Raw genomic sequence first — 19,205 nt, forward strand, 5'->3', positions numbered from 1 at the left:
GCACGAAGGGAGACAATCCCAGTATGAGGGAAAAGGGGGAAAGGAGAAGGCCGAGAGGTGATCTTGTGCCTGCCTACAAATTCATTAGTGGGGCGCAGCCAGGGATCAGAGATGCTCTGTTCAGCAGGGCACCTCTTGGGGTAACAAGGAGCAATGGTCACAAACTGACAGAGAGCAGATTTCGGCTAGACCTCAGGAAAAACTTCTTCGCAGCAAGGGTGACCAAATCTTGGAATGGCCTTCCAAGGGAGATAGTGCTCTCCCCTACCCCGGGGGTCTTCAAGGAGAAGGCTGGATAGGCATCTGGCTGGGGTCATCTCACCCCAGCGCCCTTTCCTGCCCAGGCAGGGGGTCGGACTCGATCATCTGCTGAGGTCCCTTCTGACCCTAACACCTATGAATCTATGTATATGTATATGAATACTTGTGTGTATACATCCAAATTACAATAAACAAATAGATCTGGGCAACCAGCCTCGTAGGGTGTGTGTATAGGGTTATATATGTGTGTGCATGTATGTAACCCAAGGATGGATGGTGTATAGGGTGTGTGGGTGTGTGTGATCATCCATCCATCCTTGGATTACACACACACACACTATATGCAAACAGTAGCCTCATAGGGGGTCCCATCTATATTGTATCTGGCTACCCCCTATGAGGCTACTGTTTGCCCAGATCTATTTATTGTGATTTGTATGTGTGTACATGCACATGCGCACACACACGTTTATATCAAGTTGTGTGTGTGTGTGTGTGTGTGTGTGAATATAAACAACTCAGCCACTTCTATAGCTATAGCTGTAGGTGGGTGAGTCCCAGAACCAGGCACAGGGGAGTTTGGGTGTAACTGCTGTGGGATACACGAGCTACATGTGACATGGGTGGGTGAGTCCCAAGGAACAGCCCCCACACCGAGGAGGGTTTGGGTTTCATAGACAGACACATCTACACGAAATAATGATATCTGCATTCCATTGCATCGATAGTGAATGTGTGTGTATCTATGTAAAACCCAAACCCTTCTGTGTCTGGCTTGCCACCCCGCCTCCCCTCCACCGCACCTCCGGGCTTCCTTGTCTCGAGCAGCAGAAAGAGGCAAAAGCCTCATCTCTCCTCTCCTCTCCTCCGCCCCACCCCGGGCAGGAGCTTGCTCCTTGGGGCCCCAGGAGCTTCCCTGCCCGCTCCGCTGCCTGCAGGACCGCGGGCAGCCGGCTCGGAGCCTGCAGCCGCGCCTGGCTGGGGAGCGCGGCGCTGCGCCCTGCCCGCGCCCGGGAGCGGAGGAGCGCGCGGGGCGGGGGCGGGGGCGCTGCGCATCCCGCACGTGTGTCTGCTCCGCCCGCGCCCGCTCCGCCGACATGCCCCCGGGCGGGTGGCGAGCGGCGGAGTCGCGGGGCGCCGGGCTGGAGGATGCCCCTGCCCGGGGGGCGAGGTGAGTGCCGGGCGGCTGCGGTGCGCGGGCTCTTGGGAGGTGTGTGTGCAATTGCATGTCATGCACATGTGCGTGTGCAGTTGCGTGTCATCTGTGTGTTGCATATCGTTTAAGTGTGTGTATGTGTGCATGTGCAGTTGTATGTCATTCAAGTGTGTGTGTGTGTGTGTGCAATTTCAAGTCATTTGCGTGCGTGTGCAGTTGCATGTTATTGAAGTGCATGTGTCATTTCTGTGTGTGCACTTGCATGTCATAAGTCTGTGCGTGTGCAGTTGCATGTCACTCGTGGGTCATTCAAGTGTGTGTGTGTGTGTGTGTGTGTGCAATTTCAAGTCATTTGTGTGCGTGCGCAGTTGCATGTTATTGAAGTGCATGTGTCATTTCTGTGTGTGCACTTGCATGTCATAAGTCTGTGCGTGTGCAGTTGCATGTCACTCGTGGGTCATTCAAGTGTGTGTGTGTGTGTGTGTGTGCAATTTCAAGTCATTTGTGTGCGTGCGCAGTTGCATGTTATTGAAGTGCATGTGTCATTTCTGTGTGTGCACTTGCATGTCATAAGTCTGTGCGTGTGCAGTTGCATGTCACTCGTGGGTCATTCAAGTGTGTGTGTGTGTGCAATTTCAAGTCATTTGTGTGCGTGTGCAGTTGCATGTTATTGAAGTGCATGTGTCATTTCTGTGTGTGCACTTGCATGTCATAAGTCTGTGCGTGTGCAGTTGCATGTCACTCGTGTGTCATTCAAGTGTGTGTGTGTGCAGTTGTCATTCAAATGAGTGTGTGTGCAGTTGTGTCATTTGAATGTGTGTGTGCAGTTGCATGTCATTTGTGTGTGCTGTGTCATTTGTGTGTGTGTGCGTGCGCAGTTGCAAGTCATTCAAGTGTGTGTGTGTGCACGTGCACACAGACACACTTGAATGACATGCAGCTGCACCTGCACCCTCTCTCGCACAAAAGTCACTGTGCGCTGCAAACGTGTGTATGCGTATGTGTGGGGAGCGTGTGCCAAACACTGCATCTCGGTACTAAGAGAAATTAGTCTTAAAAATATTGTCCACTGCCAGCCTAGATTGCCCTCTGGCAACCACACACAAGTGCATGTGTGTCTCTGTATGCAGTTGCATGTTATTCACAAGTGTGAGCGTGTGTGTGTGCATGCAAGTGTGTGTGTGTGCATGTGCACACACTTGCACTCTCTCTCTCTCTCGTATAAAAGTTGCTATGCACTACAAACACCTATACATGCACCTGCAGGGAGAGCATGCCAAACACTGCATCTTAGTAGTACTAAAAAGTAGTAGGGCAGTGGACAGTATTTTTAAGCCTAAACTGGCCTCTAACAAATGCATGCAGGGGGGAGGGGGGGTTAGGGTGTGCATGCATGCAGACACACCCATATACACTCGAATGACATGCAACTACACACACACACACACGCACTCCTATTTAGGAGTTGCTATGCGTATGTGCAGGGAGAGCATGCCAAACACTGTATCTTTGGCAGTATTATAAATTGGTCTTAAAAATACTGCCCACTGCCAGCCTAGGTTGCCCTCTGGCCAGCCGGGTCACCGTGATTTCGTAGCCTTGGCATAGCGCAGGGTGAGGTTTCTGTTTGTTTTAAAATAATAGCCTAAGACATTCCCCTGCAGAGACTGTGTGTATGGTAACCTTTCCGAAAGATGTGTGCGCTCAAGTCTCGTGACAAGCCAGTGTTAACGAATGAGATCAGGCTGCTGTTTTTGAAAGCAAAGGAGAGATTTCATTTCTTGTAGATAATGGGTAAGAGAGTGTTTTGCTTTGTGCTGGCTATAGGTGCCACCCCCAGGAGCAGTGGGAGAAAATCTGTGCTGTCCCACATCGCGGTGAGCCAGCAGCATGCTGCTAAGGGTCAACCCCAGTCAGTCCATGGAGCATCAACCTCTCTTTGTGGAGAACACGGAGCACGAGTATCCTGCCCCGAACTCGCTTCCAGATCCATTCATGACTGAGGGACCCTCTGCCTCAGCTGAGCCAGACCCGCTGTCCTTCAACCTCACCAACTCCACGGACTGCGGAGAGGAAATCCTGCTCTATGGGGACACGGAGAAGATTGTCATCGGGACGGTGCTCTCCATCATCACCTTGCTGACAATTGCTGGCAACAGCTTGGTCATCATCTCTGTCTGCATTGTCAAGAAGCTCCGCCAACCCTCCAACTACCTGGTGGTGTCCTTGGCAGCTGCCGACCTGTCCGTTGCCTTCGCAGTCATGCCCTTCGTGATCATCACGGACCTGGTGGGAGGGGAGTGGCTGTTCGGGAAGGTGTTTTGCAATGTGTTCATTGCCATGGACGTGATGTGCTGCACAGCTTCCATCATGACCTTGTGCGTCATCAGTGTGGACAGGTAAGGACCACTTTCATCTAGTAACGCTGACGTGACGGATGCTTTGTAAACACTGGAAATCATAAATCCTTTGACTTGGGTGGCTAAGGTTGTCGCTGGAATAGATCATCTTGCCCTCTTCCTTCCGCAGAAGGGGAAACCGAGGCAGAGAAAGGGGCTGAGTGACTTGCTCAAGCGCTGTGGGGGGGAGGAAGGGACTCAGCTCCTTTTGCTATCTGATAAGCACGTGACTTATTTTAGGCTGCAGAACTGAGTGCACGGCCCAGATCTGATGTCTGCGGAAGTGCCTCTTTATAAATGGAGGTCGCTCTCGGGTTAAAAATGCAAAACTGGCCTCTTCAGGGCTCACAGTTGCAGATGGTGACTGATCCAGTACAATGCAGGGTGTATGTGGTTAAAACGAGAGGTGGGAGCACGCTTGAGGCACATATTTAAGTGTTCTTCTGGACAGAGCCGCAAGGCTCCGATGGCTTCCCGAGCTCTAATGCCGGTCAAGCCGATTCCTTTCCTCTTGGGTGAGTCAGTTTCCCAGGATCTGTTTCCCCATCTGCAAATTTTGCAGCTAATTATATTGTCTGCGTCACAGGAATATTGCCAGGATGAGGGGTTGGGGCAGATTCAGATCTCGAGAACCCTGCTTATTTCTCGGGGAGGGGAGGGTTCATCTAAATTTAGTGGTGTAGCTGAGCTCTCCGTCCCGTCCCTTGGAAATAAGGCACTTGAAACTGCAAAAGAATAAAAAAGCCTGATGTATTTCTCATGGGCCTGTGCAATCAGAGCACTTTTTGCTGTGGAGTTTGATTCATTCACCTGCATACTGTGGTGAGGCTGGGATACGGAGCTAAGATGCAAGATCGTGGTTTCAGCAAGATGAGCTCTCTGTTCAGTGAGTAACTTTAGGAAAAGGCAATCGGACTCGTTGTAGAGATGAGATATCTTTTATTAGAGCAACAAGATCTTTGCAAAAAAAAAAAAATTCTTTAATTGCAAAAATCTTGTTGGTTTAATAAAAGATACCGTCTCTGCTTTTCCTCTAGACCAATACGGCTACAACCTGGATACCTAACTGTAGGAAAATCGTCTTATCGGTTTCCAAGCTGAGGCCGGCCAGGTGTGGAATTGGGTAAAAAAAAGTGGAAAGTTCACTGAACATCGAAACACTGCATTGAAGCGGGGTGTTTCCCTGGGCAACTCCATAACAACACATGTTCAAACATCCGTGGGCTAACACTAACCAATCCTACCTGACTAATCGACTCGAGTCTCACTCCTAACTTAACAAACTGGGGTTATTAAAAGCCAATTTTTTGAATGAATAAATTTGAGTCTTTTCCGGGTCTAGATGTATTGTTTGAGCTGTGTGTGGGGGGAGAGGGAGGGGGACTTTTGTTCTATGGTGGGAAAACCAATTAATTAAAAGGGAATGTATTAAAACGTGGAAGTCCATATACACAGGAGGAAATCCATATCAGGTAGGAGAAAAATGAAAGTCAATAGTAGAATATATTGCTTTGTTTGGCTTTTCAGGGATGATGGATAAGTGTGATACTAAAGTAGAGCTAAAATGAAACGCATGCACGCATGAAATAAAGCAGAGAGACTTGAATCGGAGACATTTGCTGCTTTTTTTTCTCCCTAAGTTCCTACGCCAAGTAGACATAGACATCAAGATGCAGAAGTGCAGAGGACAGAGCTCTTACTAAAATTAAATGCAATTGATTCTGTTCATTAATTATGATTGCCTGGGTGAAATTCCCTCTGGCTCAAGCAGGCAAAGATCCAGAGGAAGCAGTGGAGCTGTGTTGAATTTGGCCGGCTGTCTTTCATCACCAAAATGTGAGCAAACGCAGGATTTCGGGGAAATGTGCATTGCGCTAGCCAGAAAGCAGTCAAACCCAGCTAATGCATCAGGGCCAAATCCTGAAAGGTGCAGAGCACGTTGCCACTGAAGTCAACAGGGGAGGGATTATTCAGGAGGTGGGTTTCTGCCATTACAGACCAGATCCAGAGTTGCCTCTGAATGCATAGCACAGCTCAGATGTGCAGAATAGAGGTGTCAGTTCAGTCTCCTGTGTAAAATAGAGCAGCCTCGAGGCTGCTCTGATTTATGTTGGCTATTCAGAGGCATTGTTGGAGGCAGGCACCAACCCCAGGCACCCGTTTTGAGGGCACAAGGATGGTGGCCAGTGCCAACTTAGCCACAGTCACTGCCACTACCCTGGCTACAGCTGCCTGCCAGGGCTTGGAAGCTGCTTGTTACTCCTCTGTGGCTATTCTTGTCCCTTAGCGGACCGCTTTGGCAGCTGGGGATTGATGGTGTCTAAAGGCAACCTGACTACTATCCCTTTCACCCACTGCAGAGGCTAGGGCAGGTGCATTAGCTGCCGGTACTTTCCCTTCCACAAGCATGCAGCCATCATCCCTCCCCATAACCCACGCACGCATTATCAACACATCTCACCTGTCCCTAATCCCTGCAAAACTCCTCATCATCTCAGCGTCCTAGTGAAATGCATCATGCTAACGCACCCCCTTGACCGTGCTTCCCTGCATGTCCAAAGAGGAAGTGTGGCTTACCAGTAACAAAAGAGGAGAGAAGCAAGAGGTAGCAGGAGGTGGAGGGGCCGGGCGGCGTTATGCAATGCCTTGACCTCTTTGTGCATGAGTGAACTCAGCTGGATGAGTGACTAAAGAGCAGTGGCAATCAGATGGCTGCAGTTGAGCAAAGCTTTCCTGGATCTGTCTCGTTGAATGCTTAAATCAGACCTACTGTACTCTGTGGTGAACCCAGCTGGCCCATTCAGTCACTGTCAGCTCTGGATCCTTCTTTCCAGCCCGTAATTGCTCATTTGGAAATGTGGAGCGGAGTGCAGGCAGATAAACTAGCCGAGACACGATATGAGGGGGGGAAAATCGACACCAGGGGTTTAAATCGGAGCTGGAATGAGCCACTCATCAGAGAAGCACGTTCCTGTGAATAAGCCCCATGGATTTGCATAATAATAGCGGTGGGTCTAACTATGCGTGTGCCTGAGGTTTGTGATGGAGAGCTTATTTCGCTGTGTCCGTTTGATACCGTTTCAATGCAGTTCAGGATTCAGTAGCTGCTGGCGGGGCTATGAATGGCTCCCCATATGGCTTGCAATCTCGATAGCCCTGTGGCTTGCAGCCTGGGGTCATCCGTCCCCTTGGGAAGGGTCACATTGCAGTCACGGAGCAAGGGCTGTGTTACTCGTCCAGGTTCTTCCCATACGAGCCTGTGCAAATGTTCACAATCTGACCCTGTGTCTTTCTGGGCTCTGCAACGCTCCTTGGTGGGGTTTGAACTGAGCTGCTTCCAAGCTCCTTGAGCCATTGCATCTTTTGGGTGGTAGGTGGAAGAAAGCGAGTGGTGGGGATTATTGGCACTGGGGAGATGCCATGTCAAGGGTAGAGGGTGGCACCTGTGCTTTCTTCCTGCACTCACTGAAGAATAAAATAGGCAACGATGTCATTGCCTTAATTGTTCTCCGTGGGCATCTGGGGGGTTTCTCCATACCACGGAAGTAGCACGTCCTGGCACCTGGAGCTCAAGTAGGCCCTGTCCAGCCTAATCCTCCAGCAAATTCACCCGTGAGACTGCTCTGGACTTGTCCCCAGCACCCGTTTGCAGGACCTCGGTCTTGAAACTTGCCGGGGGTGGGGCATTAGGGGGTCTCCGAGGGCTGGAGCCCACCACTGCAGCGGTGTAGACAAGGCCGCCCTGCTAACCCATTTCTGAGATAAAGGAAAGCGAAGAGCTGGGGACTTCCTCTAATAAATTCTTCTGCACTCCCAATCCTAAATGCTGCATGGACGTGCTCTGTTGGACCAGCTTGCCTTATTCCATTTGGTTGCATTTCTGAAGAGGCTGAAGTTTACATGTACTCTGACAGGCTTCGGGAGGCCTGTCAAGATGGAAAGTGCAATAAAAATGTAGCGTATTATTAAAATCTCTCTCTCTTTTATTTTTTTTTTTTAAGCCTCTTGAGTACAGCTAGTGAAACATTTTGATCCAAAAAGGGACTTTTTCAGCAAAACAAATTTTTACTGAAAAATACCTGTTTTCAATGGCTATATGTTGACAAAACCTGCACATGTTTCAATTGAAGGGAAAGAAAAGAGGAGTCTGGTGCCTCTTTGGGCTACTTTGCAGAACATGGTGAAGCAAGGTGGATCCTTGGCCAGTCAGTCAGTGATGTCCGTGTTCAAGTACGCCTACCGCAGCGTGTCCTAGTGGAGATGAAACACTGGTTTGGAGACCTATGGTGTATTCCTGGCTCTGCTACAGACCGGATGGGTGACTTCAGATGAGTCCCGTTCACCTCTCTGGGCCTCTGCTTCCCCATCTCTGCAGGGGAGATGATTCACTGCAAACTGATTTGAGATTTAGGGATGAAAAGTGCTACATGCAAAGAGCCAAGAATCACTATGACCCTGTTGTTGGCAAGAGCAGGGCTAGAATAGGCCTAATATGGAAAATTTCATGAGGCTGGTGGTAGAGTCACTGGAAAAAGCAAGCATGTGAACGTGGTGGACCATCAGGCTCAGAGAGTAGTAATCAATGGCTTGATGTCTAGTTGGCAGCTGGTATCCAGTGGAGCACCCCAGGGGTCGGTCCTGGGGACAGTTTTGTTCAGTATCTTCATCAGCGACCTGGAAGATGGCCAAGTTTGCAGATGACACCAAGTTGCAGGGAGTAGTAGATATGCTGGAGGGTCAGGCTAGGATTTGGAGAGACTGCAGCAAATTGGAGGATTGGGCCAAAAGAAATCCCATGAGGTTCAACAAGGACAAGTGCAAAGTCCCGCACTTAGGACAGAACAATCCCATGCACCAGTCTATGCATCTGGTGGGGGAAGTTCATTAAAAACCCAACTCTCTCTCAAAACTAGTTGACAGAAATGATTTGTTTGCTGAAATATTTCACGGCGAGGATTTAAAAAAAAAAAAAATCCCGTTTTGCAGCCAGCTGTATTCTTGAGACGTCCCGTTCTTTCAGATGAGAAATATTCTCTTGGACCTTGGGCTGAGCTATGTTGTAGTTGGCATTGGTCTTCTGTAGAAAGACAATCCCAGAAAGAGAGATTCATTCAGAAACAGGTTTTTGGGGTTTTTACTTGCCCTCTCCCTTCTTTATCCAGACAGGTCTCTGGTTATTAGGTGTGCTGGGTCGAATCACTCTCCAGGTTACTCCTGCCTTTCAATAGCTCAGACAGCCTGGCTGATTTCAACACGTAGCTATGCTTTCTGCCCCGCTGAATCGGGAACGTGGCCTGCCCTGAAAGCATTTCTTGAGGTACAAACAAGGCTGTATGATCCCAACTTGGTCAACATAACCACAAGTGAAAGCACCCACCAGCATAGCTCTTTGAGCTCTTCTTTCGTATGACAAAAGCAGCGTTCGTACCTTTATCTTTGTGCTTTTTGCTGTTGGTGAAACAGCTGGCCAAGTGTTCAAGAGATCTGGGCCCACATACCAATCTGACACAGCTCAGGCAACCTTGGGCACGTTTCTTCAACTCTCCACATGGGAACTGAAGTACCAGAAACCAGGGCTAATAGTGTAGCTGGTTGAACTCGTATATATAACATATATATAGTTCAACCAGCTCCACTCTTCGCCCTAGTTTCCAGATGGGAAATGAAGTAACAGAGTTGAAGAGATATATATCTATATATGTATGTGTGTGTATGTGTATGTGTGCTTGTATATATGTATACGTGTGTGTGTGTGTGTATGTATATGTATCTATATATCTATATATATACACACACATTGTGTGTGTGTATATGTGTGCATATGTATCAGAATTTCAGTCTCTAAATATTTCAACTTTTTGAAAATTGCCATATATACATATAAATGCGTGTGCACGCACACATGCACACACACTATATATAGATAGATAGATAATTGTATCTATCTATCTATCTATCTTACTTCATTACCTATCTGGAAACTAGGGTTAATAGTGGAGCTGGCTGAACTATATATATGTTATATATACCATCCTTCCACCCCGGAAAGAAGGTTTGCTCAACGGAGCAAGACAATGGCCTTTGAGGAAAAGTGCCCATGAAGATAATGGGTTTTGCCTTAGTATCATGGCCATAGCAAACATATAGCTTCTGTGACTAATATTACTACCCTGCTCTTTCTTCATGGTCTTATATAATATAGTATGTGTGTGTGCATGTATAGGTATATACAGCAATTTTCAAAATGTTGGAATATTTAGAGAGACTGAAATTCTGATACATGCACACACATCCATAAGCTACATATATACATGCATAAGACATGCATACACCTATATATGAAATAGATTATTTGTCATATATATACAAACATATGAGGTTTATATAATCTCCTCTCTCTCTCTCTCGTCCACACTGATAATTTTGTGTCTGCATGAGGTTTTTACACACACACATGCATATGCATATCAACATGTGTGTGCGCAGATAGACAGATCTATATAAAAATCCCTCAAACAGCTTTGAAAAAGGTCTGGGTTTCCCCCTGCATATGTACGCTAAGTATATATTTTTAGATGGATCTCGTTGGCGTGCCCATAGCACAGGTTGCCTGATGCTTACATCAGAAGATGCTATTTTCAGTTACTTAAAACTTTGCCAAAGTAACCATTTGGGCTACAATTCTTCACATTTGGCATTTGATTCAGGCAGATTTTTGTTCATTTGAGATGTTCCAATTCATGGCTTCTCATTAGGGATCTGGTTAGGGTCAGGCAGCTAAATTCTCCACCAATTCCTACCTCACTGAGTATGTTCCCAGCCTTCACAGCCCCCGCGCTGGCCAGGCACCCTAAAGACTATGGGAACTTCTCTTCACACACACACACGCATCTATAAAGTGCAAATCTACACTGCCTCCCATGCAGAGGATAATACCCTACAGTTGTTCCCAGTCACTGTCTTAGCTCAGATGGTAGAGGCTTGGGCTGTAGATATAAAGGTCCTAGCCCTACTGATGGCTGGCCCTGTGGGAATCGATATGATCCCATATAAGAGAACGGTCTTTGAATACATGGTCACATGCTGTTTGTTCCACAGCGCCGTCCTTTGTTCAGCAAATGGGTATTTAATATTCCTTTTTGTCTTTATTCAGGGTACAGCATGTTCTACTAGTTAACTAGCAGGTTGGGAGCTGGGATGCCTGGTTTTGTGACTAAATTACTGTGCAACCTTGTTTAGGTCCCCTGGTTCAGCGAGACATCCAAATACAGGACAGCATGGAGGCATCGATTGAAATGTTTTTTTGAGCCGAGACCTGGTTCTCAGCCTTCGTTGAGCATTGAATTGTGGGAACTATCATGCTTTCCCAATTTTAGCAAAGCCCTTTGAGATCCCCTGAGCGGTTCGTTCCCCAGGGCTTCCTCACCCAGGTCAGTCGGCTTTGAATTGAGGTTTCCAGTCGGTTCATATTTTATGTGGGGCGAGCGTGCCCCCGCGGTCAGCAAAGCAAATGAGAAATGAACCTGGGTAACCTGGTGCAGTGTTTTATTACCCTCCTGGTGAGAAAATTCTGCCTAATATCCAACCTCAACTTCCCTTGCTGCAGCTTGAGCCCATTGCTCCTTGTTCGGTTATCTGCCACCACTGAGGACAGTCCAGCTCCGTCCTCTTTCGAACCCCGCTTCAGGTAGTTGAAGACTGCTATTAAGTCTCCTCTTCTCTAGACTAAATAAACCCAGTTCCCTCAGTCTTTCCTCACAAGTCATGTCCCCCAGCCACCCAACCATTTTTGTCACCCTCCACTGGACTCTCTCCAACTTGTCCGCATCCTTTCTGTAGTGGGGGCCCACAACTGGACACAGGACTCCAGATGTGGCCTCTCCAGTGCAGAATAGAGGGGAAGAAACACTGCCCTTGACCTACTGGCAATGCTCCTACCAATGCAGCCCAGGATGCCATTAGCCTTCTTGGCACCAAGGGCACACTGCTGGCTCATATCCAGCTTCTTGTCCACTGTCCCCCCAGGTCCTTTTCTGCAGAGCTGCTGCTCAGCCCGTCACCCCCAGCCTGTCCCGGTGCAGGGGATTGCTCCCTTCTAAGCGCAGGACTTTGCACTTGTCCTTGTTGAACCTCATGAGGTTTCTTTTGGCCCAGTCCTCCAATGTGTCTAGGTCACTCTGAATCCTAGCCTTCCCCACCGGTGTATCTAGTGCTCCCCCCTAGCTTGGCATCATCTGCATACTTGCTGAGGGTGTGCTGTATGCCATCTTCCAGGTCATTGATGAAGACATTGAACAAAACCAACCCCTGGGGCACTCCACTTGATACCAGCTGCCAGTTAGACATCGAGCCGCTGAGGCCGATGGTCTGCCATGTTCACATGCTTGCTCTTTCCAGTGAGTCTAACACCAGCCTCATGAAATTTCTCCTTCCTTTCCATATTATCCCTATTCTAACCCTATCTGTGACAATAACAGGGTCATAGTGATTCTTGGCTCTTTGCATGTAGCACTTTTCATCCCTAGATCTCAAATGAGTTTGCATTAATCATCTCCCCTGCAGAGATGGGGAAGCAGAGGCCCAGAGAGGTGAACGGGACTCATCTGAGGTCACCCATCAGGTCTGTAGCAGAGCCAGGAATATAACATATGATACTCAAGTATCCATCTCCTCCAGCTGAGACAGCAATGAGGCATGCCACTAGTCTAGACACCAGTTTCCAAGACCTAGCAAATAAAATGCATTTTTCTGCTGGTTTTCTTCCCCTGCTTATAGGCATTTGTAGCGTGATTAATGAGCAACTTCTCCTTTTCTGCAGGCTCTAAGTGAATCCCTGATGTGTCTGCTTCTAAATACAACTCAATGAATGTATTATAACCCCAGTAGGTTTAAGAAGATATTGGATAGGTTTTTAGCAGTGACCGGTAGTGAAGGATGCCTTGCTTGAGATTCCTTAAATGGGCCTGATTTTCATAAAGTGGTTGATTTGGATCTTTTTGTACCGTCTCAGATTTGACCCAGAAATGGAAGGGGTTATTAGTAGATGTTGGCAAGACAGTCCTGAAGTATGATGAAATAAATAATCCTGCACAAGATTCAGGGCTCCTATATCGCCCAAGTAGATCCTGAGTGGTCTGATATCTTTGTGTGTAAACTAAGGGCCATCAGGTCTCAGGCCTGTCGGGGTGTAGAGCCAAGTCCTTCATCATGGCATTACGTGGTATCAGGCTTGTGTTTGTTATAGGCTTAGAGATGAGATGTCAAACTGAGGAACTGTAGCCGCTGAAGATCCTGAGACAAATCCTTTTCCATGAAGCCTGCCTTCCATCCAGTGCAGGGGGTCGCAGAGGTCTAGAAACCCCCTTACCTGCCCTCCCAACTTGCCCAAGTCCCCAGCAAGCACTGAACCAGCTCCTAGGCCTCCCTCTTCCCAGCTGTAATGCCAGGATAACATACAGGAGCACTGGGGAAGAACAGGACCAGCGAGAGGAACAGCTGGACTAAACCTCCAAGATTACTGCACCAGCACATCGCCAAGGGCAGGCCTCGCGTCCCCGTGTGATGTCACATACCAAGGTATAGGCAGCCTGGTTGGTGGTTTGTGCAAGCTATTGGTCAAGGTCTGAGCGGTAGCCGGGGTCGAAGCCAGAGGGTCAGAGTCCAAACCAGAGACAAAATAAGAGCAAGGCTAGGGAGCAAGCCGGGGCAGTTATCCATGAGAGCCCAGTTCCAACAAGCCAAGATGCAAGGTCCAAGTCGGAGCAGGTCCACAACAGGCGGTCAGATCTTGAGTTGGGGCGCAAAGGCAGGGAAACCACAGAGCAGTCCGAGGACAGAGAAAGCCTTGGTGTCCAGATGGCTTCCCCATGAACAGGAAGCCAGGAGGACCCAGTCGGGCTGGAAGCCCCGGGCTGATCAAGGGCAGTAGCAGAAGCCCTTTCCCAAACCCTTTTCCTTGCCGCTTTTCCTTCCTGAGCTGGTCCCCGATGGAGGGCTGAGCTGGTGCTTGGTCCCTGAGCCTAGGGTCAAGGGTTTGGGACTGGGTCCTAACATGTGATCCCCTTGAATCCCAGGGGAGGGCCCTGTTTATTCTGCCCCCATCCACCTCCCTCCCTTCCTTGCAGCCTGCTGTGATGTTTCCCCTTTTGTCTTGTAATTGGCCTCTCACCATTTGCAAAGGCCATGGCGTGCTTTGGGGTGCTGGGAGCATGGCGCCCATGCCCGGAAATGTAACTGGGGGGTGGAGGGTGACTAGGTGCCAACTAGGAGAGAAGCTGCAGAAATAACCACTGCAGCTGATGGCTGCCCAGCCATGCCGGCACCACCCTCCATCCAAAGCAATGCCAGCTCCTCTCTCCATTCACAGGTAGCTCCGTGGGGGATGGAGAGGAAAGGAGAAAATGATACAGGGAGAAAACAGGCACAGGCTTGTGCTTTGCCTGAGAGTGTGGGTAATTCCACCGCATTGTTATGCAGATTGCCACCAACCTGACTAATGCAGCCTAAATGGTAACTTAGATAATGCCGGTGTCTCCGGAGAAGCCCGCTGCTTCCCTGATACCTGAGAGATGGAGGAGCTGGCTCTGGTCCTTCCTCTCCATGCAATGCCAAAAGGAAAGCCCTCTGCCTATGGCCAGCTCCTCTTTCTGCCCTCCACCGTGTGCAGGGGAGAGGGCAAGCTACGCTTGAGTGAGATTGCCTCCACCCCCGTGCACGGTCTTGGAAAGCTGAAAGCAGCTGGGGCCGTTTCTGCTGCCATCTCTTAACCGAATGCTAGGGGCATAAAGGAGCCTCTCTTCCAAACCCAGGAGCCGATCCTTGTCTCCATTGCGTGTTGGTTTAGTTGCACTGACTTCAACTGCGGTTACTTCTCGTTTACAGCGGTGTCATGGAGAGCAGATTTTGGCCTTCGGTCAATCGCCCATGGAGTCATGATGCAGGGTCCACCCTTGAGCATTCACATCTGGAGGTGGCGGGGTGGCAGGAGTTGGAGCTGGGACAGAAATGTTCTGCGAAAATTAGGCTTTTAAGTTTCCTGATAGAAAATGAATTACGGCTCGTGGTAGAGGTGATTATCTTTTATTAAAGCAACTAGATATCACCACGACCACAAGTCCTGATTCATCGTTTCACAGTAGCTAGGGTCTGGAGGGACCTGAATGGATCATCTAGCCTGACCCCCATTCCTTGTGCCTCTAGACCAATAAGCCTACAACCTGCATACCTGACTGATGGAAAATTAGGCTTTTAAGTCACTGATGGTTTTTAAGGAAATATACCTGGATTGTAGCAGAGCCCTCCAAGTAGACCACATCTTGCAAAATGCACTGGGTGGTGATTGTGAGAGGAAAGACTGGGGCACCGTAGGAAGTGAAGTCCAATCAGGGACTCAGGCCTATGCAGGAGAATGGGTGCAAACTGCAACAAACGGAGGCACAGGAACAGCATTTTGAAAAGGCCATTTGTTCTGGTTTTTAGCTCTTTTGAGGAAAAAGCCTCAATGCTCCTCAGGGAGAAGGAAAATCTCCAGTTAGCTCCAGCTGTGACTAAGATGACACCATCTGTTTGCATACACGGTGGTACTTGTTGTAGACATTTGATGGTTCGCACCTTCTAAGCACCAAAGCAGCCCCATGCCAAGCTAATAAGCTCTTAAACTGTTTTGCAGGTACCTAGGGATCACGCGGCCCCTGACGTACCCCGTGAGGCAAAACGGGAAGCTGATGGCCAAGATGGTGTTCATCGTGTGGCTCCTCTCTGCCTCCATAACGCTTCCTCCGCTCTTCGGCTGGGCCAAGAATGTCACCGTGGAAAGGGTCTGCCTTATCAGCCAGGACTTTGGATACACTGTCTACTCCACCGGCGTTGCCTTCTACATCCCCATGACCGTCATGCTCGTCATGTACAACCGGATCTACAAAGCCGCCAAGGTCAGCGCAGAGAAGCACCGGTTCATGAACTTCCCCAAACAGTACGACCAGGACGGGGTGTATTGCATGGAGGCCGGCGTCCGGGGCCATCACAGCTCCAAGCGCAGCAAGGCGGTGGAAGAGTGTGCCACGCTGTCCAAGCTGCTGAGGCAGGATCGAAAGAACATTTCCATCTTCAAAAGGGAGCAGAAAGCAGCCAGGACCCTTGGCATTATCGTGGGGGCCTTCACGTTCTGCTGGTTCCCCTTCTTCCTCATGTCTACGGCCCGGCCTTTCATATGTGGCATCCAGTGCAGCTGCATGCCTCTGAGGTTGGAGAGGACCCTGCTCTGGCTGGGTTACACCAACTCCCTCATCAACCCCCTCATCTATGCTTTCTTCAACCGAGATTTAAGGACTACTTTCTGGAACCTCTTGTGGTGCAGGTACAGGAACATCAACCGGAGGCTGTCGGCAGCCAGCATGCACGAGGCACTGAAAGTCGCAGAGAGACACGAGTGTATTCTGTAAACCCCCGAAGAGGGCCTGTGTCCTCTCGTCTAATGCTAGTGCTCAGTGCCTAAGTCCAGACCTCCCACGTCTCCATCCAGCCCTTCAGGAACAGCAGCTGTGTGCATTGCCGTTCTCCAGCCTGAGCTCACCATCGCAAATTGGGTACAAGAGGTGCTCCAGCCCGGAGTACCTGAGCGGTGCCCGTCCATCACGACCAATTGCAGCCCCTTCCCTTCTCTTTAGCCCATAGCTGTGGCTGTGCTTTCTAAACTGTGAGTCGAGCAGCAGCCCATAGGACCCAGGATGGAGCCAGGATGGTTCTTGGACCTTGCCCCGAGTTGCGCCACAGCCTGACGGTGACCTTGGGCAAGTTGCATCACTTCTCTGTGCCTCGATTTCCCCCCGTGTAAAAAATTAGACGCTCGGTTTTTGCAGGGGGCTGTGAGGTCTGTGGAGGGCCGATGCTGTGTGCAATGAGATTATCTCACAAGCCCCGTAGGACAGCAGCTATGGGCTGCACTGAAGTGGACGATGGACCTCACGTTCTCCCCCTGTGCTTATAAACTATTGCAACCCAGTTGTTTCCATTCTACATCCCGCGGCCCGTTCCAAGTTTGCATGTCAGGGAGATGATACCAATGACCCTCTTTCCCCGAGTCCTCGCATTTCAGCACTTGAACCTGGCATGCTTAGGAAAAGGAACAAAAAACCCTTTGTTTATAGTAGGGTAGGCGAAGTTTCAACAGCCTACTTAAATCGGAGAAGCGAACAGCAAGCAAAGACTGATATATTTACTGGGATGTATTGTACTTCATTCACAGCTGAGTGATGTGTTTGCATAATGTGTGGCTAATTGATTGACTGAGGCACTCCATAAAAGCACGCTTTGGTTGATGAGAGACATAAATATGCGATTCCACCAGTAGCTTTACGGTGCTGCAGTATGATGTACAGCGAGCTGGAAAAAAAAATAAAGCAAGCGATATATCTTTTTCTTTCTTTTTTTTTAAACAAAGAAAAAGAAAAATCTATTTATTTTTTTTAATTTTAGTTGAGATTCTTTGTGTGTTTAGACCTTTGATGCCTCGTTTTTCCCCGTCAGCATAGCTCAGAGCCAACCCCCCCTGGAGTCATTAAATAATCTTCCACTGATTGCATTTGGCTTTGGGTGCTGGCCCTTTGGTGAATTTAAACTTTTTTCCAGTTGAGGTTGGAGAAGAGATTAGTTACGGGCTCTTCTTTCACAGAGATTTCCTTGAAAGCTTATAAAAAGGCAAGGGGGGTGTAGGAAATAAGGCAACAGCTAGTACATTGAGGGAGGGGGCATATCACTTTTCTTCAAATATAAGGCGCAGTTGAATTTAAGATGCATCCTATTTTTTTATTCTCTATTGATGGTGAGGAAAAAAGTCAAATAAAGGCACAATTTACAAAGGTGCGGCCTATGGTGCCTATCAGACCTTTCTAGCTTTTCTTGGAAACTGCAGTTGAAGATGCATGCCGTTTTTAGAAGAAATATTTCATTTTAAAAGTGCCTTGTATTTGGAGGAACCTGGTGCCTTGGAGTTCTCACAAGCCAAGGTGAGCCTCATTTAGTTTCCTAACAATTCAGGGGGCTCTGATCAGACCCCTCCAGTACTCTTCTCGGGATCTCTGTCTAGGAAAAGCATGTCTCTTTTTTGGGAGAATGGCACTGAAGCGTGGGCTCAGGACCGCTCCGAGCCATCTCTTTTAATGGCTGGACAGAGTGAGACCGAGTGGATGGAGGTAGTTTCTCAGCAAGGGTCCCAGGCTCAGCAGAGAGGCAATACTTGCTTGGCCCAAAAGTCCCCGTAAAATCCACAGGGTCAATTCCTGGGCAGATGGAAATCAAGAACTTAGCCATTGCCTTGAAGATAAGTCAGGATTTCACTTAGTATCATTGAAGGAGAGTGAGGAGATGATGGCGGTCATTCAGATTTTTATTTACCATACCAGGTCAACCATTGCCCCACCACATTCAGTGTCTGGTCTCCAGCCTTGGCCTTTAATTACTTACCTTCTCCTAGAAATATAGTCGGCACTTTCCAAACACGGGAGAAGATGTAATCCCTGCCTAAGGAGCAGAGCGTCAAAACCAGAGCAGGTCAATGAAGAGCAGATGGGACATGGTGCACGAGAAGCCACAAAGTGGTTGATGGGCACGTGGCTGGTTATGATCAGCAGTGGGTTTTGTAAAATGTCCAACATCCCACGTTCCTTTCCCAGCAGCATCCTGCTGCAACGTGGCCTCTTTTCTTTTTTGCCAGACTGATTCTCAGCTTTGGTTCCCGTCTCCTTAGTGTTCCCCCAGCAGTTTGCACTCGAGAGATATAAAGGAACCAGTTGCTTCAAAGTTGCTTTAGGTGCCTCCCTCCTGGACACTAAGGTAAGGCTTCGTGTTCTGGAGCCTAGGTGAGACCAGAGAGATCTCTTCCTTTCTTTACCCCCATGCAGGCCACTGCGTACACTTCTGCACCTTGCAATGGCCATGTTGTCTGCCGTGGTCCTCAATAGAGAAGTCCAGTAGTGGAGTATGGCCAGGAGGCCAACTGTGTGTGTGCATGTGAGACCGCCAGGATGGATAAATCCAAAGCCTTCCCACGGGAACTTTGCAGCCTCATCCAAACCCAGATATTACATTCCAGACACACGTGCACATGATGCTATCATTGGCAGCAAAGTCTGAGTAGAAAAATAAATGTGATGTATGTGAAAGATGCTTCTTGTTTCCGTTCCTTTTTTGCTGTTCTCTCCCTCCAGAATCTTTTTCATTCATTGTTTTCCTCTCATTCAAAACCCTCCTGGGATGTGGTCCTTTACCTGCTTCAGATAAATGCTCCTTCCAGAGATGTCCCAGACAAAGAGTTCATTAAATGGGAGACTGTACAGTAGGACTCCAAAATAACCACATGGGGTGGAGTTTCTTCATGTCTCTGCTCGGCACTA

The 19,205-nt window shown here is 48.7% G+C and overlaps 1 protein-coding gene across 1 annotated transcript; it reads left to right on the forward strand.

The window, feature by feature from the left end:
* The first annotated feature begins 1,047 nt into the window (after positions 1-1,047).
* On the forward strand, positions 1,048-18,977 carry LOC102577073 (5-hydroxytryptamine receptor 7). The gene is made up of 3 exons (XM_059721429.1): positions 1,048-1,432; positions 3,245-3,816; positions 15,485-18,977. The coding sequence occupies exons 2-3, from the start codon at positions 3,308-3,310 to the stop codon at positions 16,254-16,256; spliced, it is 1,281 nt and encodes a 426-aa protein (XP_059577412.1). The 5' UTR covers positions 1,048-1,432; positions 3,245-3,307; the 3' UTR covers positions 16,257-18,977.
* Positions 18,978-19,205: the final 228 nt, after the last annotated feature.

This window comes from Alligator mississippiensis, chromosome 2, assembly GCF_030867095.1.
Source record: "Alligator mississippiensis isolate rAllMis1 chromosome 2, rAllMis1, whole genome shotgun sequence".
Lineage (NCBI taxonomy): Eukaryota > Metazoa > Chordata > Crocodylia > Alligatoridae > Alligator > Alligator mississippiensis.